The sequence below is a fragment of the Etheostoma cragini genome, chromosome 17, assembly GCF_013103735.1.
Source record: "Etheostoma cragini isolate CJK2018 chromosome 17, CSU_Ecrag_1.0, whole genome shotgun sequence".
NCBI classification, from domain to species: domain Eukaryota; kingdom Metazoa; phylum Chordata; class Actinopteri; order Perciformes; family Percidae; genus Etheostoma; species Etheostoma cragini.
The window spans coordinates 5,286,749-5,314,231 of NC_048423.1; the positions used below are offsets into that span (position 1 = coordinate 5,286,749).

Here is a 27,483-nt window from a genome sequence, read left to right on the forward strand (position 1 = left end):
TCTGAAGGCAAAAGGGGGTCCAACCCGTTACTAGCATGGGGTACCTAATAAAGTGGCCGGTGAGTGTATATATATAATGATAATAAGAAATATTGATGCTAGGAAAACTAATAAAAAAAAATGTAAATGTCGCAAAAAAAAATCATGATGTGGGATTTTCATTTTTTCTTCTTCTCTAGTTTCTTATTTATGTAATTGCACATTTCTGACCTCAAATATAGCATTTAAATGGCTGCTGTGGAAAAAGGTCTATGCAGTAGTACCAGTCCGTGTTTACATGTGTGTGCGTGTGTTTGCGTCTCACCTGCCCCCTCCTAGGAAGAGCAGGCCCAGAGCCATGTGATGGGCCATGTGGAAGCCGTAGTTCATCTCGCCGCCAGTTCTCTTGTGGAAGAAGCGACAGAGCTGCAAGACCTTCAGGTTCCCGGTGCCGGACATCACCATGGACATGGCCAGCAAAATCATTGACAGGCCAGTCTGCAGGTTGTAATAACCTGTCTGCTAATTTAACCAGGATACAGGTTGACAGACACAGAAAGAGAAAGCAAAGGAGAAATATAAGAAATAATTATGTAATTATAATAAGTATAAGTGCATGAGGCAACACAGCACTTTTTCATGACTGTGACAATCCTGTAGGGCCTTTCTTAGAACAAATCAAATTACAACTGTATCAACTTAAAACAGAAACTTATACAAACACTTACAACCGCAGCTGTTCCAGCAAAGGACATGATCTTCATGAAGCTCCTTGCAAACTCGTAGAGGCAGTCGAAGGCATCAGAGTTGGCAGAGCCAGCAAAGCGTAAGCCCAATGCCATACATGCCCCAGCAGTAATGTAGTCTTGAGCTTGGCTGAAAGAAACATGATCAAATCAGTCCTGGTTGTAGGACACTCAGGAGAACATCACTGACACAACTTCAGAAGTTTGTCACATAAAGGAATCATGGATTATGCTAAATTCCCCTGAAAAAGAACAATATTCCAAGTTGACTCCAGAATGTGCATATGATAAAAGTTAAATGCCAGTCTTTGGCTTAAATACTCACGCCATTGTCTCCATGTTAATGTCTTCTGAAGGATCAAAAGTCCCCCTCATGATCTAAAAACAAATAAAATGTAGGTACTTCTGTTCTATAGACAGTATTATGTAACTGGCTGTTTGAACATTTCTAAAATTTAAATGGGCATAAAATTATTTCAACTGAATCCAAAGTAAAAACATTTAATTTCTGTTGAAGAAAATTGTCAGTTATTGGACTGATATAAAAAGCACAAGACACTGTATATTAAAAGACAACAACTCCAAGAGAGTGTTGCATGAAAAAACATTCAATCAGCTAGGATGAAATTATCATAAGAGCTGGTAGTGACTTCTAGACTATGGATTATGCATTGTATTACCTTCCAATATAACGTAATTCTCTAAAAGATTCCCATGTTCGCAAAGAGGCAAAATTTGTCAAACCCCATGTAGTAGTAAGATGTTTCCATCATGCACTCTGTTTGGATAACCTGTCAAACATCCCTTTCTGCTCATGAAATAGCTGGTGCTCTTTTTTTGTTTATCCAGGGTGGCTGTTTTTTCACATGCAAACTATACAGTTTTGCTTTTGTGAATCAGTGAAGAACAACTAGACAGGTAGTGTGTCTAACCGCAAATAGAAAAGCTTTAATGAATTGGACATATCTGAAAAAATTAAACCTTCCCCCATTCACAGAAATGAACCCTCATAGCTGGGATATTCCTTACATGTCATGGTGACTTCTTTCCAGGTCTGCAAAATCGCAGCTCCAACAAATGTCAGCTCAATAATGCTCTTTGTGTGTATTTTCTCACCTGGGGTATGTTACTCTTGACCCACTCAGCATTAGGGAGGATTTCATCCCACATGATGATACACCGAGCAAGAGTCTGAGAGGGTTGAGAGGCGAGGTGTTATTTTGTTCCTGGTGAGTGAACATCCCAGGATGCAATCAAAAACAAGCAAAATTATCTTTAAGAGCACGCACACACACGCAAGCACACATGCACACGCACGCACAAACGCACACGCACGCACACACACACACACACACACACACACACACACACACACACACACACACACACACACACACACACACACACACACACACACACTTACCCTCAGCAGCAGAAACTCCGGCTTGATGAAATCCAGCAGGAACCATGTGTCTGGAGGTTTTAGCCAATCAGCAATCGACCTAGACAGAACCAGGAAGAGACAAGGAGGTGTTAATACACTTCTTCAACACCTTCTCAACCAATAGAAAGACAGCATCAGATGAGCCTTCACGAAGACAGGTACTTCTTGACCTATAACAGAAAGCTAGAAGATGGAGAAGCCTGTTCTTCTGTGGCGTAATGTGACAACTGGACTCATTGAGGGATGAGATTGTTCATCAGGCAGGTTAGGATGTAAAAAGCACCACACTTGGTTATATTTATCAAACTCGGCGTCACGGTTAACACAGCAGTGGTGACTCATTCTGCACCTGTCATACAGTTTGTTATTCACAACTGTGCAATACTCTGAGGTACCAAATATCATTTTATGCCATAAGCATCTTCCTAACTAGCTTATATGTATTTTTTTTAACTTCTTTTTTTATTGTTTTGTTTATCAAAATAAAATGGGAAGTGGTTAAGTGATACATCAAAACCTGTTTGATTGGCTATAATACACAGTCATATCAATAATACACATTGTGTCCATATCTAATACAATTCTAATCTTGAATAGAGGAGTCGTAAAAACATTTATCAGCACATGAGACACAGGCCAACTGTGTGTGAAAAGAGATACAAATAAATAAACTAAATAAGAAAGATATAATTATTGGACGGGAGTGGGTGCTATTATTTGGTAAAAGCAGTTGTTACCAGGTGGTCCCACTTGTCAGCATGTGAAAATTACATGTCATTGATATTTTACATCTTAAAAAAGAATTTAGTACAGTTCAGTTGTTTCTTTTCTCACCTGTTGTTGGTCTTGAGATAGATCATGGCGAGGGCCAGCGTGGCGCCTGGACATGTCACGTCTACATTTATGGTGTCACCCTCCTGAAACGACAAAAGCAAAATATTTATACAACACGATTAATCTGTGAAAAACCCTGCCAGTGTATGGCTTGTTTCAATAAAATTAAGCTATTACACATTATAGTAAAGTTATTATACTGTGAATTTCTATGATGACTGTTATGAACCACTCCCTTGACTTCAACAAAGGTAAAACAGATTGGCACCTTCACAGAGATATATTAAACTGTTTTACATTATTACAGTGTTATTACAGTAGGGTGAAATAATAAATAACATTTCTTTTCTAATATTAATACAATATAAGTTGTCCTTCTACCTTGATTTGGTAGCTGGGGGACTTGTGTCTCTCCCTGTTTGCCCCAGCCTGAGCCCTGCGATGGCCCCCAACCATGTACTGATACAACTGCTCAGGGACATTTAGATCCGTCATCCCAATAAGGTTACTGCCATGCTGCAAGGAGAGAGAGGATAAGGAGATAAAACCGGATGAGAAGAGTGAACATGATGAGACAAGAGTGGGAAGAGAAAGTGAAGGAAACAGGAGAAATAGAAAAAAAGGTAGAGGGAGATGAGGGAATAAATGTGTTTGGAAATGAGGCGAGTGGAGAGAGACAGAGACAGAGAAAGTTAAATAATTTAAGTAGACAGAAAAGCAAAGATAATGAAGGTTAATTATATACAGCGGCAGAAAGTTATAGAACAACATCAGTGAAAGGAGAAAGAGACCAAAGTTCATAAAGGATCACTAAGCGTATGAGAATTGACTTTCAAGGGAGCTAGCAGTCGATTTGGGTTTCCTAGCCCTCAGCCATTCTAGTCTAAATATTTGTTAGTTGAAACCTCTTCTTTCTGTTGAGGACTAACGAAATGCAAAAATCAATCCAAAAATTGTTTCTGTTCTAAACCTTCAAAAAAAAAACATCAGGTTTTGTGAGAAAGCAAGTGCTTCTCTCTAGAGTTCCCATTTGCATCAAAGACAACCAAATATACAGGGAGGAATCCAAGGGAGAAATAGTACCAAAATATATAATCATTAAAAAAACTGAAAAAATGTAAGTTCAACTTAAAACTTAAAACATAACTATCTGTGACCAAGAGTTTCCCTAAATTCAAATTCAATTAATTAAAATCAAAACTAATTGAATTAAATATTATGCATAGTGTTTAATCAAAACAGAAGTGATCTCGGAACATTTTACAGATAGACTAGGTCTAGACCCAATTCTATAATTTACAGAGACCAAACTGAACAATTCAGAGGTAAGGAACCATCCAATATAACCCAGCCTACCTGGAACGTTAACGAGGTTGAAACAACTAAATGTTTTTGCAGATATTTATTCGATGAGAAGAGTATTGTCACATGCAACTCACCCCCAGACAGACCATGCCCAGAGCTAGTCCAGCAGCTAGTGAATAGGACTCTCGGTCTGTGCAGTACTCCATCTCCGGGCCAGGAGGTCGACCTAAAAGACACACAGAGAAGCCCAAAAACAGATTTACACCATCTGTCCTTTACAGAAAAATGCAAGAAGCAAAAAAAAAAATGTATTGATGTTTAGCGCTGCAAATATTTTCATTATAAATTAATCTGACAAATAGTTTCTTAATTCATCGAATGACTGGTCTATAAAAATGCTTGTCATATAATATATTTCCCACAGCCCAATGATTACTTGTTTTTTTCTTATCCTGTCTTTACTATCATAATATGAGAAACAAAAACATAAAAACCACCAGCTAAAAAGACGTCACTGTCATTCATTTAGACTGAGGGGTGTCTCACACACACACACACAGACACACACAAACACACACACACCTATCTCAGATAGCAATACTTCAGCATTGTGTCTGTGTCCTGTTCCCTGGTACACCAGCCCAATGCCAATTACAGCAGCAACCTGCACAACAGACAGAGAAATAGAATGCTTAAGATTTCATTTTGTACTCATTCTTGTAAATATTTTTGACAGTTTGCAGAGCTTAATAAACAAATACTAATAGCCATGTAATTACTCATATATACAAACTCACTCACTCTAGGGCTACTTGATTACAGAAAAAACAATACTCACAATTATTTTGGTCAATATTGACATCACAATTATTCAACACAACTGTTCATTAATCTTTGGATATAATAGATAGTGTCCAATGTATAATCTTTTGGTGTCCTTTATCTCACAGAAAGAGTATATGGATTAGAATAAAATCTGTTTTACTATTGTTCAGCTTTACAGATATCACACATAACGTTACGCAGCTAATGAACATTTCCAGGTACATAACACAATGTACATCTCACATCACATTTTCACTCACTATGACTACTACTAGACTGCTGCCATTATTAAATGTCCCAAAATGTAACAATAATGTCATAATGTCGCCCTAAGTGGGCTTATTTAATAGCTTCCTAAGGAAAAATCCAGCACATAGACAGTACCTTAGAATAACGTGAAACGTGAAGTTAGCATCCTTGATCATTTTACATACAGTTTAATAACTAAACTAAATGCTGAGCTGAACATTACTATGCTTTTTCATAATGGTTTTGAGCGGTAGGCCTATGCACCCCCACTAAGCTAGAAAAAGTTTTAAACAGTAACGGAAAACAGTGTGTCGGGGGAATACAACGTCTACTACAGCAGGAGTACAAAAGCAGTAAGTGTAAGTGATTTTCTATATATATATATATATAAAAATCACTTACAGTAAATGCAATTTCAACAAAAAAACATGTTTCCTCGGTGCACTGATACACCAACCCACTTTTATGTTGACATTAAAGTATGCACACTCACTCTTACCTGAACATTGTGTGGTACGTCCAGCTCAGTGGAGGTGGGTGGGAGAAGAGCAGGGATGTGTATGCTAAGGAGGCGGGTAATTGACATGTCCATGGTGCCCAGTTTGGCAGAAGACACGCCCAGAAGGAGCCCAATACTGGTCATCTCATGGCCCTGACAAAACGACAGGAGCGGAAAGTTGGTCAATTTTAGAAGATAAACATCACAGGTTTTGAGTTTTTAAAGAGTTGGCTAAATTATAAGAATATTCATAAGTTCAAATCACAATTTTGACACAAGACAGTGAGTGAACATTTGAAAAGCTGAAATTTGAGGGATTTTTACTGCAAATATATTGATGTCTTTATTTTTAATAAAATGTACATACAGCTTATTACATCAGACAAGTCAGCGTGATATGTGTCCTTGTGTAGTAAATACCGTTTGCAACAAATTACTTCTAATGCAATCAACTCTAACTGTGAGTCCAACCAGCTTCAAACCCAGCTCAGCGTGACAGACAATTTCCATTAGACCCCTTTGGATCACCACCATGATGTGTGCGTGTGTGTGTGTGTGTGTGTGTTTGTGTGCATGTTGGTGGTGAGTGTAGGTGTGTTTAATAAACACATAAGCATATCACATTTTATAATACCAATAGTCTGAAGTAGGTTATTTATAAATGACAATTTTGAGAAAAGGTAGCGTTTACTTGTGAAGTAAATTCTGGGGATTTTGCTCTATACTGAAATTAAAAGATCCAGTCACCAACCACTGAATTTCACTGGTGGTATTGACTGATATGCTGTTCATTAAAGTGCTCATATTATGCTATTTGGCTTTTTCCCTTTCCTTTGTGTTATATATCTTTTTGTGCATGTTATAGGTTTACAAAGTGAAAAGTCCAAAGTCCACCCCAAAGGGACTTATCATCTCCAACAGAAAACACTGCTCACAAACTGCTCCAAACAGCTCTATTGTAGTCCAGCCTTTACTTCCGTGACAAACACGTGTCACTTTGTAAAACGTTATAAAGCATACATAGATCTAGAAAAAAAGGTCTCTTATACCATTTATGGTTTTGTTCGCAGCCAATCACAGCAAGTTTTTTTTAGATTTAATGCAACATGTATATTGGCCCACTACCGCAGCAGCAACAACCCGTACAGTTTGTGGTGTGGTAAGGTCAAGCACAATGTATTTAATGTTGGCAGTTTAGGCATGCCAAGATGCCACCAAAACATTGGTTTAAAATAAAAAGAAATGCATTAAATGCAGAAGGATTATTTTAAATGAAGTACTCTATTGGTTTGAATTTAACCTTAGTAGTAGCGTAATAATAAAAAAAGAAGATCAATCACTCCATTTAACAAACTGAGTGGCGTTTTAATTGATTAACGAGACAATTGGTCATTAGTAAATGAGCCAACTAAACAATCAACATCCAGCCAATAAATTAATGCCTCAATCAGTCGATAGATTAAGATACAAGAAACAAATTACAGATTAACTTTTTTTTTATTCTAAAGAAACAGTTCTCTTTTAAATGAACAACACATAGTAGATTCAAATAGACAAAGACATTATAAAGCCACAATTAATTAAAAAATGAAATTACCCAGGCTAAATTTGTCTTTGCAAAGGGCTGCAGCATGAAGGCGAACACACTGGGATGCTAGAGGATGCTAAAAGAGGGGCAGACACCTCCACCTTCTCTCTAAAACCACAACCATATACAATTCTAAAGAACTGATCCAAAGTATGTCAGTTTCTATTATGCTGCAATCTAAAAATTATGCTAACAGAAAACCACCACCTACAAAGAGACGTCACTGTAAGCCATGTTCGTGGCTTTCATTTAGACTGAGGACACACACACACACACACACACACACACACACACACACACACACACTATGTGTGTACTATAAGTGTGTATTACCCTGAGTTTTCTTGTAACTTCTGCAACTTTTGCTAAGGGGCATTTTAACCAACCAAATGATGCATACAATAGCTTTTATCGTCCACTACACAAAACAAGCTGAGCCCTATTAGAAAATGAGAAAATAACATTTGAGAATGGATCACAGAGAATTTAGGAAACAAATAGATTTTGTTTAGATTGGGGCTAATTTGGGGTTAATATTTTGATCAAGCCATTTTAGAAAGTGGACTTTCTCCAAATTTACCGTATTGAAAAAATATAAAACCTCCTTACATTTATTTTATAGAGTAATGACTAATAAGTAAAGCTCTTTGATCTTTATGAACTGCAGCTTCAATTTTCATCCTGAATTAATACGGTAACTGAAAATGAATCAATCTTGAACCCATGGATGATACTCTGTGTGGATTTGGTGCAACGGTTCCCATACATCTTTAACCATGGCTTAACACTTCAATTTAATTAAGCAAAAATAAGATTTGGCTTGCAGCATCCTGTTGTTTTTCTCACTTAAAAGTGGGAAGGACTCATCTTGTTTCAAAGTTCTCATATGGGCCGAGTTTCGCTTTGACTGTTGCCTGGCTCTGATGCAAGTTTACATCTTTCATTTACAGTCATCTAGAGAAAAGTGTGTGTGTGTGTGTGTGTGTGTGTGTGTGTGTGTTAATTACAGTAGATGGGTAGCTTTGTATAAACTGTATTTAAGTTCATATGTGTTTGCCTTTCTTGCAAAACTTGGTGTGTTTACTGTGTGTGTATTTTCTGTACTGTAGAAAGAAAGTAATTAAGCCTGTGAACTGTTGTCTACTGTAAACTGAACATTACAGTAGAAAGTAACCATTAAAGCCAAACTATGTACAAGAGTTTTAAATACAAAAATCCATGTTAGTTTTGTCTGTGCTGTGCGTGTACCTTGGTAAGGTAGTCATGTATGTTTAGCGTGGCCAGCTTGGTGAGGTGTCCGTTGAGGCCCAGGGCCATCAAAAAGCCTGCATACTCATTAGCCAGCTCGGGGCTCTTTGGCTTGTTGTAGGCTATCCAGGCTGAGTCCACCTAAAAAAACAAAAAAGAGGTCACATTTATTTGTACAGGAATAAGCAAGATTTGTCTACTGAAGAGAGGGAAAGATTACAATGCAAATGTGAACAACTGGGACCAAAGTTTCTATAAGGTCTTGGTATTTCCACAAATGCCTTAAATACATTTCATGTCAATACATTTTTCTTGATTATTAGGTAAAATTTCAGCCTGATGGTGCCATTAGAAGAAATGTTGCAGCATCAACAAAGAGGGTTTATTATGATAACTATGAGTAGGAACAGCTAATTTAATACAGAGTAATCAGCTGCAGGTATGGAAGAATGAACACAAGGCTTAATGGAGCTGTGGTTTCATATTGACCTGTGAAGCAGGGGCTATTTTGAGTCCAGCTGCTACTCCATTATGGAAGCTGGGCCAGCTGGTCATGTTAGGAGGAACATCAATGTTCCCGCTGTTCAGATCTACCATTGTGTTCCTGGGAGGTGCGCGACCTGGGGTTAAAAAACACAAGTACACAATTATATCAAATAAACACACAAATACAAAAATTCCTGACTTTAACAAGATTAAACCTCATTTTACTTCATGACCAGCAAAATACACTTAGCTATATTTCTCTTAAGTTATCAATTCCCTGACACAACTTGAAGGGCACAGAGGATACATTTGTAGTCTGCAAAATTACCTGTCAGGTTGAGTTTTGGGACAGGTAAAGGTTCAGTAGGTACAGGGTGATAGGAGAAGAGGGTGAAGAGGCCTCGGCCAACTGGAAGAGCCATGGTCCTCTGACACAATTGCAGAAGTCTGTAGGAGATACAAAGATGTGGACAACTATAGAGCAGGGAATTTAGACTAAACATTACAGACTGAGTGAGAAAAGATATCTAAAATGACAGGAGGTGTGTGCCCCCGCTGATTACAGCAGTCATCCCCATGATTCCTCTATGTATAACGGCAAGACAGAGACAAGGACAGATTTGAGACAAACAAAAGATGTACACAGCAAAAAAACAAAAGTCAGTGAAAGACAAAATAGTGTCAGAAATATCAATGAATAAGAAAATTGTTTCTTTTATGAACATCTATGCTCATATAAGACCCCAAAGCAATAAGGACACAAACAAACACCATTTTACTCACTTGTTTTCTTTCTCCTCGATGTACTCGTGATCAGAGACCTCTGGTAACTGGACGACACTGACCCGTGCCGGCCGGGAGCTCTGCAGAAGCCTCCTGACCTCCTGGACCCTCAGATCCTGACTCCAGATCAGTCCTGTGACCTGGAGAGGAGAACATATCAAACGTTCAATCACGCTGTACTTGCAACACTGAACACCTTTGCAAAACCAACAAGCCTTCTTTGGATATCTAATAAAGGTTAGATAACATTACCTGACACCTTGAGGGCCCCTCAATCCACTGAGTGTTTTAAAAAAGGCCTTAAAACATTTCGTTTTAGCAAAGCTTTTGGTCCCCTTAAGATGTTTTTTATCCTCTCTTCTAAGAATAGCTTTATTTTCTTTTTTTTATTCTTTCTTTTTTGTTTTATTTTTTCTCTTTTTTACCTGTTGCACTTTGAGATTTATTGATGAAAAGTGCATTGTAAATAAAATGTATTATTATTATTATTTTTTATCATCTTTAGAGTGAAGTAGGCCTGCACGATTAATCATTAAAAAATTGCAATCTTTATTCAGCACTGTTTTTTTATGACTAAATTCCATTTAATTTTATGAGCCGACTGCATTACAAACGCTACTTGAGGTTTGAACACAGACTGTATAAAATAGCTTTTAAAGCGTTCCTTTTGTTTTGTTTTGTCATGGTTCATGTGTGCCATAAACATTACACTTTGTGAGAAAAGAATTGTGGCAGAGAATCGTGATATCAATTCTAAGCAAAAAAAATTGTGATTCATTATAATTCCGCAAATTGTGCAGGCAGAACAAAATTGCAAGAGATCGTGTTTACTGTGTGTTTCACCTCTTGAATAATGTCCAACATCCCATCTTCCTCCTCATCTGCTTCTGTGGTCGCAGGAGGCTCCAACGAGAGACCTGAACCAACAGACTAGACACACACACAAATGATTCATATCTTACATTTTTGCATCTTACAGTTTGGGCCATCTTCACCGACTACTATTTTATCCCAACAACCGTACTGGTTTTAAGATTTATACAAAGATTAATGTCCATTTATTTGAGGGGAAAATGGCTCCCACAAAACTATTACTGGCATGAAGGCAAAGTACACATCAGGAGACATCAAAGATTTATTTATGAACCTGGAACAACAGCAGCAGCCCTCACAAACATTGCAGGGATTGGTTGAATTTGCATTCATTGCTTGGTTTGTGTTAACTTATTTAACACTCACAGCTTTGCATTTGGCCAGGGTCATTGTGTGGGCTTGTTTAGTGAGATCCTGTCGCCCAATCAGCAGACAGACCTCCTCTGACCAATCAGAACACGGCTGCTCCCGGCAACGGTAGATGGCCTCTCTGATTGGCAGCGCCACACCAAAGGGGACTGACTCCAGGTCCTTTAGGGTGAAACCTAAACCAGCAAATGGATGAGGGTAGACATATCACGTGTTTAAACAAGAAGTGGCGTGGCATCCTAATTTAAAATTTAAACTGGTTTCACGGGATAGGTGTGAATGTGTACATTTCCATTAGCGTGAACCAGTGCATTGTTGAAAAAGAGGTTACTGCATCACTCTTTCCTCTGTATAAATAAAAGCTGAAAAAGACCTGCTTGTCTTACCTTCTGATGTGAGCCAGACCACCAGCTGCTCAGCCAGACTCTCACTGGAAAACTTCATATTCACACTGCTCTGTCTAGAATAAATGCAAGCGTGTAATCAATACAGGTTTCAAAATGAAACCAAAATGAATCTACAAATATTTGAAGAGGAAATTAATACATTCAATGTGTTTGTTAGACCTTTAGGCTACACAAAATGTGTTTTGGTTTGCAAGAAAACAAGCTTTTTTGCCATAAACATCCACATGACACCATTACAATTTTAATTATTTATTGTATGTGTGTTTTTCTAAATTATAATGGTGTATTTTGTAGAATATACGTAGCCAATCAACTCAAGGCCCGTATTTACAGAGATATGAAAAAAAAAAATTCTCTTAGCTGATCTAAAACATACAAAAATCCTTAAACTCTTGTTCTCATTGTTGTGAGCTGAATTACCTTCTGTAGTGTGGTTCACTGGCATAGGACTTCTGGCCTAAGAATGTGCGGGATGAGAGAGCAAGATAGCAGGAGAAAGTCAATGGGTTCATCAATTTGCTCTCCTCATTGTGAGATCACACTCTCACACACACACACAACCACACACACACACAAACAACACACACACACAACCATACACACACAACCATACACACACACCTGGAGAGAGCTTGGCCAGGTACTTTGATACAGCTGTTGAAGTAGCATTTACATCTCCAATAATGTAGAGAGCATAACTCTGGGAGAAGAGAAGAATAGAAACAAAGAGAAAGAAGAGTAACAAAGATAAATACAAATAAAAATAATTGACATAATTTGTACAAAAACCTTGACCTTATTAGTTTCCAGTGGTTAATCTACAATACAAATGAATTTGAGAAGTTGAGGCCTCTGTGTTAACATAGATGACCCTATAACTGAAGAGGACTAAATATCCTGAGAAGAAAATGATATTTAACTCAAGACGCATTTAGCTCATTAAAAATGTTCACTATAATAGCATTACTCTTCCTACTGCAGACCCCGGACCCAGACATTTCATTTGTCACAATATGAACCAGCGTAGTGTTAGGAGAAACCACACAAGGGTAAAAACTAGAGCTAGTAACCAAAGTCAATAGTACAGGTTGACATGTTGTGCATGCACACATTTGTAAGTAAACAAGACTTAAGAAAGAACCTGTCCTGTCCTTTTTGCTTATCATTGCCAGTCTGTCTAGTACTCCATATTCAAGAATTGAAATTTAATTGAACATTTAAATAGCTGATGCTGTTAAATGATGGAATGGGCAGAACAGGTATAAGTTAACAAATATATTTTAGAGAGGTCTGTAGTGTTAGGCGTCTGTTTTCTCTAGTCTAATTAGTTACAGATTCAGAAAATTAATGACCGACTTATTTTAAAAAGGTAAATATTAGCCAACCAATCCCCAGGGATAAGTCTTAAAGAGCCATGTTTCCATGGTACTCTCACTCATAGTTGTCATCACCTCCGTCATCAGCGTCAATGGAAGCTGGAAAGGAGACTTGTTTTCAAGTCATTGCAATTCCTCACTTCCTGAGAGGTGTAATAAAAATATGCTTTTCAAGTTGTTCTTGTCTCAAAGATGGGAAAACAAGGCAAAATGGACTTATTACTAACTACTCTGATTTCTATAAGTGATGCATGATATTTGTTGTAAGAAATAAAGGTCTGAAGATTTGTTTGAGAAAGCTGTTTAAGGGTCTTTTTACATTCTGATATATACAACATAACTATGCATACGTACATCCTGTTGTCTAGCCTACTGGAGCTGGGACTCCCTATACTTGAAACTGATTGGTTTGTAGCTCTCCCATCCTCTTATCCCCCATTGTATAAAATGAAGATAGTTGTATGCAAGACACAATAATGAAAATTGCATTAACTTATATGCATGTACAGTATCTTGTGGTGATTTTAAAACTAATACTAAAATATTACACTACATACTATCTAGAGAAATACATCTGAAATACTTTGCTCATTGATTGCCTGTGGGACACAGAGGGGAGAGGGAGAGCTGCAGGAAGCGGTCAATAACAAGACAATACCAAATTTTTAGAAACTTAAATGATTTCAGGATTTTCCCCTGTCAGGCCAACCTGTTACACCGTGTGTGTTCTGCATAGACACACCACATTGACATAGTTTTGGTTGCATGATCCACATCCCACATTTAAAGATTACAAAATAAAGCGTACCAGAACCAGCAGCCTGGTCCTCTGAGAGATGCCAGGCAGGCAGGGGAAAGGCGGGTTCTCCTCCCCTCTCAGACAGCTACTGAGCCAGCTGAGCACACAGGGAGGCTCTGCCCTCAGGAAAGACGGACGCTGCATCTGACCAATCAGAGCTGAGGAAAAATATTTTTAGTACAGAAATAAAATAGTTCCTGCAATAAACACAACCTTTGTAACAATTATGATGTTCAGAGACAGTTAAAGGTGTTCAACTTAATGACGATTTTTGAGACAGGTGTCAAGATAAACAGCGGTTTAGTTGAAGTATTTGATACAGGTGGCGATACCAAAACTGTGACTTCAATACCGGTTCCTAAACATTACTTTTTTTTTTATAAACTACCCTCCCAAAAAAATTACAACATTACATTTATTTTACCGCTCCTACTATGTGAGCCCAGAGTTTTTCCTGCATGCGTCTGTGACGTATAACGTTAAACAGCCAATAACACACATTATTAGATCTTGTTAGAAGCATGCTGCATGCTTATTGGCTCACTGACGCTGATCAGATTTACTCCTTATATATTGAAATTGGGTATTGAATGACCAGCCATTTTTCCACACTCAATACTTTAGAGGAAATTCGGTTGGTGCCTACAAAGTGTAGAATTCGGTACCTTGCCCTACGGTTGTTACAAGTTGAATTTCATGAGTAGTGACTGATATGCATTCAACAAGATATTCCTGTTTAGTGCTGTTCTTGTTATTCTGTCCAAAACTGTGTATATATTTACTATTTAATAACACTACTACAAGAAACCCTGGACATACAAAGGAACACTTGAGACTGGTAGAGACAACCTTTATCAGCAGCAGGCCCTCTGGCCTTCTCTTGACTACAACAGGTCTTGTCTGTTTCCTGACTTGATACTATTATTAGGCTATGAAATGGGTCTTACCCTGGTCTATGACGCAGCTCTCTGTGAAGCCACTAATTAAAGAGGGGTAGTCTCTCCAGTAAAGATCCACATACTCATCCAACTGGAGGTCTCTGCAAATAAAAAGAAAACAGTTATACTACGTATATATTAATATTCTTTTGAGCAACATAAACATCATACCTGACAAATCTTTTATCACTGGGGTAATCACTTAAGTCTGCTTTGTAACAGTTCTTTAATAGTGCCCATCTCTGCACAACTGGAAACTAATACTGCAGTTCCTTGAATCAAATCTAAAAATGCCTCCACATTCTCAAAAAGTCTGTGCCATTTAACTTGTTTTTGAGCAGTAATTAAACTCATGCTCTAACAGCCGTGAGTCATTACCATTCTGCTTTACATCAGATAATCAATAGTTTTAATCACAGTACCAAGCCCCGACTCCCAGACCATTTTCAGGTGTGTGTGTGTGTGTGTGTGTGTGTGTGTGTGTGTGTGTGTGTGTGTGTGTGTGTGTGTGTGTGTGTGTGTGTGTGTGTGTGTGTGCGTGTGTGTGTGTGTGACATTATACACTGGGAACAAGTTTGTAAAATGTATGTAAGAACTGTGTATGCCTGTAAAACTAATCATTAATCTTAGTCCTTTATCAATTCTGCTTTCAGCCTTCTCAATTCCTATTTTTTCTCTGTGTTTCTGTACAGCTCATTAACTTATGTACCTCTTTTAGGTATTTACAGTCATTTATTTATGTATTTATCACTAATTCCACATGTACTGTATAGAAGCATGTTTTATAAGCTACAGCCTTCGATAGCTTTTAGTTTTGTATTTGAGGTTGATGCACACAATAGCTAGGGATTACAAGGAAAAATAAAGTTGTATTGAAGTGAATGTAAGAACACTGATTAAATGCTATTTCCATGATAACAAATAATATTTAAACATTTCCAGTCCAGGAAAAAACAAAAACAAATTTTGACAGAAAATGTTTCGTTAATCTATGAAAATAAATACAATAATAATATTCAATACTGTATTTTAAATATCTAAATCTGATATTAGATACAGTGTTTACATTAATTGAACTAAAAACTATGCTTGTACAGCGTAGTTAGCACCTATTGGGAACATAAATGTGACCTAAATCAATATTTATTGAGATTTATTTAAAAATAATACCTAACTACCTACCTAAATAGTAATATAGGATATGCAAGAGGATTAAAACCAATAAATCAATCACCAGAAAAACAATCAGTATCATCATGTTAGTATTAATCGGTTGGCCTGATAGAGCATAATGGGTGTAAAAATGTGTACCATACTTCACAACAGCCCACACACTAACCCAGGCCAATTACTCAGAAGAGTGCTTTATTCTCCCACTCAAACTATTCTTTTATTGTCATTGTCAGCAGTCACAACAATCACTTGACAACCTTTTGAAGTTTATTTCTCAGTACACAGTGCTAAAGAGCCTTGATTGCGCACACACATTCCCTGAAAACAATGAAATGTTTTCTTTTCTTCAGATGGTTAAATGTGGTTGGATGAAAAATATAACAGGTTCGGTTTGTTAATGTTAATTATCTGTTTTCTAAGCTTTAGGTATTAAAGCGACAATGTTCTGGAGTTTCACACTCATTCGGTTTTATGTGATTTTACTCCTCCTATCAATTTATAAACATGCAATATAAACTTGTCCTACAATAATACCTTGCCAGCTGTTGCAGCAGACAGACCAGGGATGAGGCTCTTGCTCTCTGCAGCTCATCCAGCTGCAGCTCCTGATAAAGCAGATGAAGAACGTAGAAAAGAGCAGGAATGTGAGGAAAGAGAGGAGCCGAACTGTCCAGCTTCAGAGATGGACTGGAGGGAGAGGACATCTAGGGAAAAGAGGGGAGAGAAAAGCTAATAAGTTAAAATAGTGAGGGAACAAGGCAAAGAACGGTGTACATACAACTTTACAGGGGAGATTGTTTTTATTGTATGATGAAGCAGCAAATCTGAACTAAATTGACTGTGTTAAAACGTGACAAAATTCAAAATGGTTACAAGTAATGCTATTTTGCTCTGCTCTGTCAGATGAGAAAGATTTTTTTAACTATAAAGACCTAGTGATCTTGGAATTATTAAAGAGTGAGTTACTTACGGAAGACACAGTTTCGGTGCCAAGAGTATTGTTGTAGCAGACAGGTTGGGAATTCATCTGACGGTGGTAAAGAGACCCCAACAAGTAGTCCAAGTCCTACATAGAGAGGAGACGAAGACAGAGCACAGCATAAGGATCCCCAAGACATATTCTTTGATGGATAAAAATGCAGCATGTGTTAGGGGCAAAATAATTGGAATATTTACAATGCTGCATTGTTGTTGTTTAAATAAGACATTGCAATAAATCTTATTTTGTCAATTTGGTGTATTAAAAGCATCACCACATTTTGGAACCAATCACAGGCTGACAGGGTCAACAGTATACTTCAGTTTAGATCACACACACACACACACACACACAAGGATCCAAACAGATCACAGTGTGTGTATTTGTGTGTGTTTGTGCATGCGTATGTGTGCACATTTGTAAGCCTTAGGACAGATTACAGGTTATTTTATCCATTACGATGACGTGATGTTTTTCAGACACACATTGAAACAGTCCCCTGGGTGAATTGGGTTTATCTAGTGTTGGGTTTTCCCTTTGTCCAAACCTTTTTAGTAGGGTGAAAATTGTTTTACTGTGTTTTTAATAATTAATTTTCCCACCCACATGGAAAATGAAAGCTAAATTACTTTTCTGATTGGCTTGCGGTGCCACAAGGAGAGGACACACGTTTGTTTTAGTGTGTATTTTTATTTGTATAACTATACCATATGTTTCAGGTTCTCATCCTACATTAGGGAACTGCTATAAACACAAAACGTGTTGCTGGTATTAATATTCTTGAAAACCTAGAAACATAGAATGTGCTTTTAAATAGCTCAAACTAAAATTCTAAAAAATTTCAGGATGTTCCTAAAACCTTTCAAAGATTAAGTTAATTTTCTATTTCTATTAAAAGGTCTGGAAAACTTTACCTTGATGCTAGAATAAAAGTATTATTTTCATTAATATGCCTAAAATCATCAAGATATATTAGTTGGAATCAATCAAATCAAATTACTCTACCAAAAACAGTATTCATTTTGTTTTATTGTGTTTACTCCAAATGCAATGCTGTAGATTAAGCAGTACAAGAACTGTACGGCCCCACAGAGTGGGAAATCTGTCTTGGGCTTTACTGTCCACAAACGTGTAATATCCTTTAGAGCTGACAAATCTGCAAGTTCTCTTAAACTAGATGTCAGAGATGGTGGCCTATTGAGGCACAGACATCACAACAGAATAGGCCATGCGATTGCCACACACCTCTTCAGAGCCTCCATCAGAGGGACGGGCCTTCTTAGCTGCAATTACTGGAGAGAGAGGCACTTCAAAATGCAGCTGTGAAAAGTGGGGGGAGTACAGAGAGAAAGGTCAATACATGTGAATTAGTGTTTGAAGTTGATATAAGAATACAATAGAAAACACTTCAATCAGTTGACTGACGTTTCGTGTCCATGCCAGACGCTCAGTGTTGTAGCCCATCAGTGTCATGAAACAGGTGACATACAGGTTCCACTCTGCATGTGAACTGGGTCCACCGGGAGCGTTGTAGATGTTGTACCACTTCACCAAAACCTGAACAGCAACATGTAAAGAGTTTTGATTAAATAAGCCAACTTGGGATGAAATGCAAGTTTCTCTATTATCACAAAACCTTTCTTATTCCAGCAAAAGAAAATGTCTAATCAATTTACATTTATGAGAACATTCATGTAGCATTTGTCCACCAAAATAGTGATGTAGGCCTGGCATGATGGTTACATGTTATGGCAGACAGAACATCTGGTTACACTGTAACATAGGAGTGTACGCTTCCTGCATATGGTTACTTATCCCATATGTAAAGGTTTTACAGAGTAAATGATGCCACACCAGCATAGGTTTGTTTTGTAGTTTTTTATCAGAATTAACCAGCGGTTCTACAAACCTTCATGGCAGCTTCCTTGGGCAGGATGAAATGAATCGCCTGAAGGCATTTCCTCACTGAAATAAATCAGAGAAAAGGGACATTAAAAGGTGTAAATAGAGAAATGCAAGTTTGAGAGATTTGGCAGTGGAAAAGGACATAGACATTTATAAAGAAAGAAGAACAAAAAAGGATTTTGTCTTTTTTAGCAATAAATGTTAATTTGTGGCAATAATGTTTTTTACAGTTAATGAGTGATCAATTTGGAAATAACAACAACTTTTCATATCAGTCAAATATAAAATATCTATCAACACCAAACTAAGTCCTTTAAGTTTTAACTAAGTCTTCACTTAAGGACCACAATGTAGTGGCTTGTGTCCAGGGGGTTTAGGACTTTGACCAATAACTGAGCTTGTTGTCATTTTGTGACAGTTGACTTTTATGTTTAATTCAAATGATAAATACCTCAATTTGGAACAAAATGAGGTATTTATCCATTATTTATGAAGTATTATAGCTGCATTGAGCAGCAATTTAAAATCTTAAAATGTCCTCCAAACAACACTTATGAAGAGGAATGTACGGAGCCCCCTTGGGGTTAGCTGAGAAAAAAAAGAAAAAAAACTAACCGGTTTAATAAACCGTGCGCACAGATGCATAACCGTGCTCTCGGTTTTATGAGCACTGTAGGAAAGCTATTCACAGATTCAATGTTCTGGGATCAATTACTCTAAAGCGAAATTAACACAAACAATTTTTTCCCAAAACAAGCCGTCCTCCAACCTGGAAAAATTAGATTGATTTCTAGTAGCAGCATGCGGTGCTTAGGGACCGTCTATAAACTACAACAATGACAAAACAAATATATATTAATTTAATGATTTAATGAGTTAGTGTCTCCAAACATCTCCTTCATTTTAACAAATTTGTTGTTTTTTCCCCAAGATCCGCATCCTGTTGTGACATGTTTTGGCCTCTTCTCCTTAACTACATAAAACAAAAAAGGAAATTAAAAAAGAACAGTAGTTAGTGTCACTGTGTCTCCTACCTACTCTGACCAATCAGATTCCTAATCAACGTCACCAGGCTATCTTAATTGGACATCCAGAGTGGGAAAGGTCAGGGAAGAGGTGGATAAATGCCATTTCATTAGAGGAAGAAAGCCTTGTCTCTGAGATTGATTACTAAATAATGGGCAAGCCATGGCAAAGACACAGAGGTAGTCACACACACAAGGCAGATAGAATCATACACACACCTGAGTGGTGCTTTAAAAAAATAAAAAAGGGGTAGGCTTAAACAAAAGCTAGAGGAGATTAAGAAACTTGAAGGTTCATGGTCAGAACAGATGTTGAGATGAGAGCAGACCCGGGGACCCATTAGAGGTAAACAAAATAAAAGATAAACTGGTGGACCTCTTCTTTAACTGGTTGGAAAACGAAAGAGTAAAAGTATAATGCATATTCATTATTCCCTCCAACAGTTAATTTTTGCTTAGGAGACATAGTTTCTGCACAGAAAAATACATAGGCAATTAACTGCAGCATGTCTATGTGTTTTACCACTATCAACAAAAAAAAGGACATTAAAAAAGAACCAACAATACAATAGTAGTTGGTGTACATGTGTCTAACAACTCTGACCAATCAGATTCCTAATCAACATCACCAGGCTCTTAATTGGACATCCGGAGTGAAATTACATTTTTTTTTTTATTAATGAACGTTGTCAGTCATATTCAAGCCATTGGCAAATGAGTTGATAAAAAGCTAATTAAGACTATCAGCTCCACACAACTCTCTCTGTCTTTCCCAGTAAGGCTTTGTTCAGAAGATTGTGGCGTCCTCATGGGGGTGGCAGAAATTACAAACTCTATGGTGGTTTTTTCCCTCCAACTTCACCTCCCAGGCAGCTAACCCTAACCTTAACCCTAAACATAACCATTGCCGCACTGCCTGCAAGATGACGTTGTGGGCAAAAAACAGCAAATATCGCACCATAGCTTTAACTATAAAAAATAACTTTTATTGAGCTACAGTCCAAATCAAAAAAATGTTTGACTGGCAAATACTATCTTTGAATTTTACACAACATGAATAAGAAAACAATGTTAAAAGAAAGCTGTAACTGAATGTAAATGATCCATCCAGCAGGACATAGTCATAGAGATTTAGAATTTTTTTCATTTGGGAAATTGACAAAATATATTTAATTTGAAGTACTTCACGTTGTATTTTGACATGGTTGTGATACAATATGGTATTAAAAAAAGCTTGTGCAAATATTTATTATAACGTTAAAAAAATTGTAAATGTAATTGGAATATATATGTTTACAACTTGTTCACAGGTCAGTTTGAACAACTGTTTAAAGAGAAGGTTTGAATTGAATTGACCCAAGGGAAAGAAAGGTTGCGTGTTAATTTGGTACTTACTCTAACTGAGCTTCCCACACAATGCAATTACCATGTTTCTCTCAGTTCATCAACCCCCATGAGTCTTCCACTCTGATTCCCCCAGTAGATATTTATTCACGTTTGAAACTTTAAGACATGCGAATTAAAGGCTTAACTTTGTTTTGTAAAACATAAAGCTCCAAGGAGATCATCTCACTCAAATGTATATATGCATTTATAGACTACTTTGAACTAACATGTGTTTCATGAAGAAAAATACACTGAAAGATTTCCCCATCATCTGCATCTGTAATAGTAGTGACTTAATCATTACCTGAGTGTGTGTGTGTGTGTGTGTGTGTGTGTGTGTGTGTGTGTGTGTGTGTGTGTGTGTGTGTGTGTGTGTGTTGTGATGGCATCCTCAGTATATCAAGATTATACGTGACTGTTACAATGTAGAGCAGCTCTCAAACCTAATTTCCAGGACCTAACTGCCCTGACTCAGCTGTGTGTGTGCGTTTGTGTGTTTTCTACATTTACAACACAAAGCATTACTGACCAACAACAGCAGTAATACCTAGTTTAAATGTGTGCACATAGTATACTTGTTTTTCTGCATCCTTCTGTGCTTCAACAAAATCAAACATAGAAATGTATGTGTGTGTGTGTGTGTGTGTGTTTGTGTGTGTGTCTTACCAAGCTCTGAGGTAGCAATCTCTGGGATGGAGATCCTCAACATTGTGCCACTGTTTAGTTCCTAGAGAGAGAAATTGTGCACTAATTAACATGATACACTTTTAATTCAACTTCATATCAGTGCTTATCAGCAAACTATCCATATTAAATTGTACACCTAACTCTAAATCTATTCTTCCGGTGGAAAGTAAAATTGGAAACGGCAGACATTTTGACTTCTCATAGAAGGAAGAGCACAGGTGTTTACATTATCAAAGGTTCTATTCTATTCAATATATCTTTTTTTCACCAAAGTTGGCATAAATATGCATTTTTTAAAGGGGGTAAACCCATTACAAAAAGGCGATAGACTTCTTTTTCATTGCCATTAGACGAGCACCTTTCTTTTTTGTGTGTCACGTTCAACGCCACAAACACACCAGAAAACAGGGTTAATAAAGCAGCAGAAAGCAGCACGCAGGCCAATGAAAATGTAACGGTGGTCACTTCTTTTTAATATTTTTTATATCTGTTACTTTTTCAGTCTCTTTCAAACTAGATGTTGACCAATTTGGAACAGTGTTCGAGCCCTGCTTGAACAGACACGGATATTAGTGGGTTTTTGACCAGTGGGAAATGGGTAGTGTCCCAGTAAGTCAATACACTGAGACAGCATGCACAGTTAAGACCCTGAAATAGGGGTGGGAATCGATTTGCACCTCACGATTCAAGACCGATTCAGAGGCCAACGATTTGATTCTAAACAGATTATCGATGCATCTCAATGCAAAAATTCTTAAGTTCACTTCCATGTGTGATTTAAAAAAATATAAATCTGAGTTTTTTAGATTTTGACATGTGCAGTATTTGTCACACACAAGTTTTAATGACATGTTTTGTTTACTCAGGTTTTTATTTTGTAGTCATTCCATACTTAAGTCTTCAACATGTTTGAGGATGTCACCTTCTCTCTGCTTCTTAGAACATGAAACCTGAACAGACTTTATGTGTTTTGCCTATTGTATGCACAGTATGTCTTATTAGATCATGTGTATATATATCTATATATATATATAGATATATATATCTATATATATATATATATATCTATTGTATATTATTATTCTTTTTTCCTTTTGGCCATTTTTGTGTTTTTTTCCCCGCAGTCTTGGCTTAACTCTAAGATGTTGTCCATTATCCCTTCCTCTTTCAGTCACTGTTTTCTGATTTGTACATGTCTGGAGACAGTAACTTTTAAATAAAAATCAACACTTTTTTGTATTTAGTGGCCCTTTGCTCAAAACTCTAAAATTGAAGAAATATATCTAAAATTTTAATTACAACTCAGAATACCCTTGTTATTCTTTTCATTTCGTTAAAAAGGGCTGCACTCCAGTGGTTAAAACAACCCCAGAGCATGGTAAAATTAAAAGCACCAAAGTGTGATTACATTTTGTATTGCGTTGTCATTTGCAGGAGCCTTAATTTCATATCAAGGGTGAATATTTCCAAATATTTCATGACCATGAGATAAACATATTTCCATGGTGCTCCTTTAAATAATCCCAGCAACTGCTCATGTTTTAAGAAAAATAAGAGCAGCTGACATTTTTTATTTTTTTTAGAAGAAGAATATAGAGAAAAATCGGATCCCAACATGTTGTTACTTTAATTTTATCCAGCAAGGTTGGTCCTGCTCTTGTCATCACTGATTAGAAAGAAACCCTGACACGAAAATAAACCATTGACCTGACAACACACAGAGAACAGCTGGGGCTTTTTAAAACTCCAGCAAACTGCATTCCCAAACAATTAGCCTCCAGACTGACAACACATCAAGGGGTCAAAAGGAAAAATCAATGAACAGAGGCAATATGTCAAAAAAGCAGCAGCCTTCAGACATCGGTCTTGCACATTCTGTGTGTGTGTGTGTGTGTGTGTGTGTGTATGTGTGTGTGTGTGTGTGTGTGTGTGTGTGAGAGAGAGAGAGAGAGAGAGAGATCTGGGGCTGACTGTCTATACCAAGTCTGACAGCATTGACCCAGGAGGCAGAAACACACACATAAATACTCACTCCTTTGTGGTTTCATTCACAAACAAATGATGGGCATGAATCACACACACACACAGACATCACTCACTAGAAACAAACCTCGAGGGAGACTCTCACACAGTTGTTTTCTATGAATGATTAAAACTGCTTTTGCAGTCAGTCTGAGGTTTCCTTAACCGCAAACATTACCCTACATCGCATACAAGCCTCTATTTTATGGTACACTGTAAATCAACTTCAAATATACAATTTACAGTTGATGTTGATATTGAGACGATATTGTATGGTTGACTTTAACAAAATGTTATTTACACATTGAGACTTTTGATACATTTCTCCAGAAATGATTTAATGACTTAGTTTTTAAAAGTAAATAATAGAACAGCTAGAACATTCTGGTAAGTTCAGAAAATGACATCATTTTAGAGTAATGCAGCCTGTAAAACCAGGAAAAGACAACATTTATTATATTACGATATATCTGAAATCTAAGACCATATCTAGTCTCACATTGCAATATTGATACAGCATATATTGCCTAGCCCTAACATTTACTTATGTTTAATTTCTGAAGTGTGTACCAAAACAGTAGCTTCTCAAAGTCAGACTACATCTTTACATCTCCACAGCATTCAAGTTTGGAGAACATCTGTTTTGAATTGATTCAATCTTGTCACATGAAAACTAAACAAACTTACCAAAGTGACTCGGTTGCAGACCGAATCCCGCAAGGCATGGATATAAGGCGTGGCATGTTGGAAAGTGTAATCTTCCAAAAATGAACCTTCATGGTGTTTAATGTTTGGGCCCCTCAGCTCTGACACTGGTGAAGGCATAGCGGCCTGGAGGAGAAGAGGAAAAATAACAAGGTAAAGTAGCAGTAAAGAGAAAAGGGGAGAACGGAAAGAAATAAAGTAAGAAGCCAAGATGAGGCAACAGAATGTCACATGGGTGAAGCAATAGAGTTCATGTGGTGAAATATTTTTAAAAGATTATTTTGTGAATATTTCAAGCAGCTTAATGGAATGATTATAAAACAGGAAACCAAGTCAAGCCCCCATGTCGACTGTGAGAGATTGTCTTGCTCTGTGGAAGTTGCAACTCAGACAGTAAAAGATTGAATAGCAAATTAGTAAAGTAATGCTGGCACAATCTTGTAACCTAAAAAAATGTCAAAATAAAGTAATGTAAACTATCAATGCATTTAGAACAATATGTTTATAACAAGTTGCGGTACCTCGTCCATTCTTTGGAGGTGCCTACTGCCAGAATTAGCTGGCGTGCTAACATTCTCAACCGGCGTGCTGAGGTGAGAGAAGTGGTTGGTCAGGCTGAAGGTGGGTGACAGGAGGCCCGGGATAAACACCTTACTGACCTAGATGAGCACCAAGACAGGAACCTCGTGTTTTTAATCACACATTCATTTTGTTCAATAAGCAGAAATGTCCCTTTATTTTTGTCTACAGTATGTAAAGACTCTAATCTGATTAACTTGTATTTGTCCTTACCCTGGTGATTCCTGTGTAGAGAACCAGACTACCACACGCCTCCAAAACCAGCATGGCACCTATATTCTGAAGACCAAATGTTTTGTCAGTAATATCTTAAGTCACTTGGGCTGCAACTAACAATTTTCACTATCGATAAATCCCCCAATTATTTTCTCAGTTAAGTGAATAATCATTTGGTCTATACCATGTCAGAAAATTGTGAAAAATACCGATATCATTATCATCATCATAATTTGCCAAAGCCCAAATTGACATATTTGCTTGTTTATCTGACCATCAGTACAAAACCTAAAGCTATTCAGTTAAGCTGTCCTAGAAAAATACAAAAACAAGAAAATATTCCCATGTATGTTGGGAGGGAGACCTGGCCTATCTTGGCCAGGTCTCCCTTGCAAAAGAGATTTTTAATCTCAATGGGTATTACCTGGTTAAATAAAGGATAAATAAAAAGAAATAAAAATGTTAATATAAATTTTCATATGTGAGAAGCTAGAACTAGAGCCTTTAACATCTATGCTTAAGAAATGACAAACGATTCATCAGTTATTGTAAAGTTCTGTAAGTTAACCAATTGTTTCTGTCACTGTTTGAGCTTCTTAAATTGCAATTCAATACAACATCTCTACAATACATTCCAAAATAATAGAAATTGAAAGAAAAAGAAATCGCAATGCAATACCTCTCTGAATGTGTTTAATAGCAATTTACCGACAACCGCTGAACAAGCAGAACATAAACTTGAATAGGAGTGCTAAACTCAGTTTTAATGTCCAGAGTCTGGCTTTACCTGACTCTCTCAGGGATTTTAACGACAGTATTTAAATATCAATAGTATTGTTTAAAGCAGTTTTATGTTTGGATAAATCATTCTTGTCTTGGGTAGTCGGCAATAACAACATTGACCTAAACACTAAAAAATAATTAATGTAACACCTTTTGTGAAAAAGACTGAACATTATAGGCAACATATAGATAGACTTTATGGAAGAACAGTTGTATTGGATTGCATTAGATTGTACGAATGTAATAAAGTGTCCGCAAGTGTACAGTACAATCACACCATGTAAAACATAATTTTTTTGTAATTGCTCATCTTAAAATGTACTAACTTACTGAATAAACAAGTAGATTGTGCGTGTGTATGTACTGATTTGGGAAAATAATGTCAACCTACACTACACACTGAATGTCTTATGAAGGCTAAATATTTTAATCTACCTGCAGAGGCTCTGCATCTTTGGCAGGGATGGTTGTGACAGAGGTGAAGATTAGCTGAGATGTATTGTTGCTCTCAATAAACTTCACACATCTGTGGAAACAATGAAAAATACAGCAAAATAAGGTGGAGAGAGTGATGGTGAAAAAAAGTAAGCAAGTTACATTCAAACTATTCTGGCGGTATTTTGTGGTTGGTCCGGCATTCTAACATCATAAACAAACAATGTTTAGTACTGTTACTGTCATATTGCCTCGGGCATTAGAGTTAGACAATTTTAGGCTTTTAATGGGCCCCTAGACTACACAATGTAAAGTGGTGCACGCTCGGGAAGTCTTTATCAAATATGTATTGTGTATGGCGGCTACACTGCGTGTGTGGGTTTGTTGACCTGAGCTGTTGGTGAGACTCCACCAGGAAACAGAGGTAGCGGTTCTCACAGAGGTCAGAGGTCAGAAATACTTTACAAGCCTGGCTGCTCATATCCCTGCCAACACAAAAAAGATAAAGATTCATGTTATACAACAGCAGTAACTAAACATCAACCGCAACAAAACCAAGAGTAAAACAAAAATTTAAAATAGGATAATCTCTCATTAACCATCGATGTAAGGAGCCTAGGGGTTGGGGAAAAAAAATAATTGATTCTTGGATCCATCACGATTCTTTCTAGAACGATTCGACTGATGTTGATTTTTATTTAAAAGTCATTGTCTCTAGACATGTACAAATCAAAAAACACAGTGACTGAAAGAGGATGGGATAATGGACAACAACTTTTAGTTTAGGCAGGAGTTCGGTTTAAGAATACACAATTATGGCAAAAAGGAAAAAAGATTGTA

At 37.1% G+C, this 27,483-nt stretch overlaps 1 protein-coding gene across 2 annotated transcripts in view; it reads right to left on the reverse strand.

Moving 5' to 3' along the window:
• anapc1 (anaphase promoting complex subunit 1) overlaps window positions 1–27,483 on the reverse strand; it is a 50,969-nt gene that overhangs the window by 16,339 nt on the left and 7,147 nt on the right. The window contains exons 12-43 of one of the 2 annotated variants that reach the window (XM_034897823.1): window positions 27,033–27,128; window positions 26,644–26,734; window positions 25,423–25,488; window positions 25,152–25,289; window positions 24,613–24,756; window positions 21,883–21,943; window positions 18,810–18,865; window positions 18,326–18,457; window positions 18,146–18,220; window positions 16,892–16,987; window positions 16,456–16,625; window positions 14,758–14,849; window positions 13,820–13,968; window positions 12,257–12,335; window positions 12,056–12,092; window positions 11,615–11,688; window positions 11,226–11,404; window positions 10,830–10,916; window positions 9,987–10,126; window positions 9,532–9,650; window positions 9,207–9,337; window positions 8,718–8,858; window positions 5,882–6,034; window positions 4,891–4,972; window positions 4,443–4,534; window positions 3,385–3,519; window positions 3,004–3,086; window positions 2,149–2,227; window positions 1,842–1,916; window positions 1,051–1,103; window positions 708–855; window positions 305–498 (exon numbers count right to left, since the gene is read on the reverse strand). In XM_034897823.1, the coding sequence (XP_034753714.1) occupies window positions 305–498; window positions 708–855; window positions 1,051–1,103; window positions 1,842–1,916; window positions 2,149–2,227; window positions 3,004–3,086; window positions 3,385–3,519; window positions 4,443–4,534; window positions 4,891–4,972; window positions 5,882–6,034; window positions 8,718–8,858; window positions 9,207–9,337; window positions 9,532–9,650; window positions 9,987–10,126; window positions 10,830–10,916; window positions 11,226–11,404; window positions 11,615–11,688; window positions 12,056–12,092; window positions 12,257–12,335; window positions 13,820–13,968; window positions 14,758–14,849; window positions 16,456–16,625; window positions 16,892–16,987; window positions 18,146–18,220; window positions 18,326–18,457; window positions 18,810–18,865; window positions 21,883–21,943; window positions 24,613–24,756; window positions 25,152–25,289; window positions 25,423–25,488; window positions 26,644–26,734; window positions 27,033–27,128 (3,447 nt within the window). Of the gene's footprint in view, window positions 1–304; window positions 502–707; window positions 856–1,050; window positions 1,104–1,841; window positions 1,917–2,148; window positions 2,228–3,003; window positions 3,087–3,384; window positions 3,520–4,442; window positions 4,535–4,890; window positions 4,973–5,881; window positions 6,035–8,717; window positions 8,859–9,206; window positions 9,338–9,531; window positions 9,651–9,986; window positions 10,127–10,829; window positions 10,917–11,225; window positions 11,405–11,614; window positions 11,689–12,055; window positions 12,093–12,256; window positions 12,336–13,819; window positions 13,969–14,757; window positions 14,850–16,455; window positions 16,626–16,891; window positions 16,988–18,145; window positions 18,221–18,325; window positions 18,458–18,809; window positions 18,866–21,882; window positions 21,944–24,612; window positions 24,757–25,151; window positions 25,290–25,422; window positions 25,489–26,643; window positions 26,735–27,032; window positions 27,129–27,483 lie in introns of both variants that reach the window. The other variant, XM_034897822.1, reaches the window with a different exon arrangement.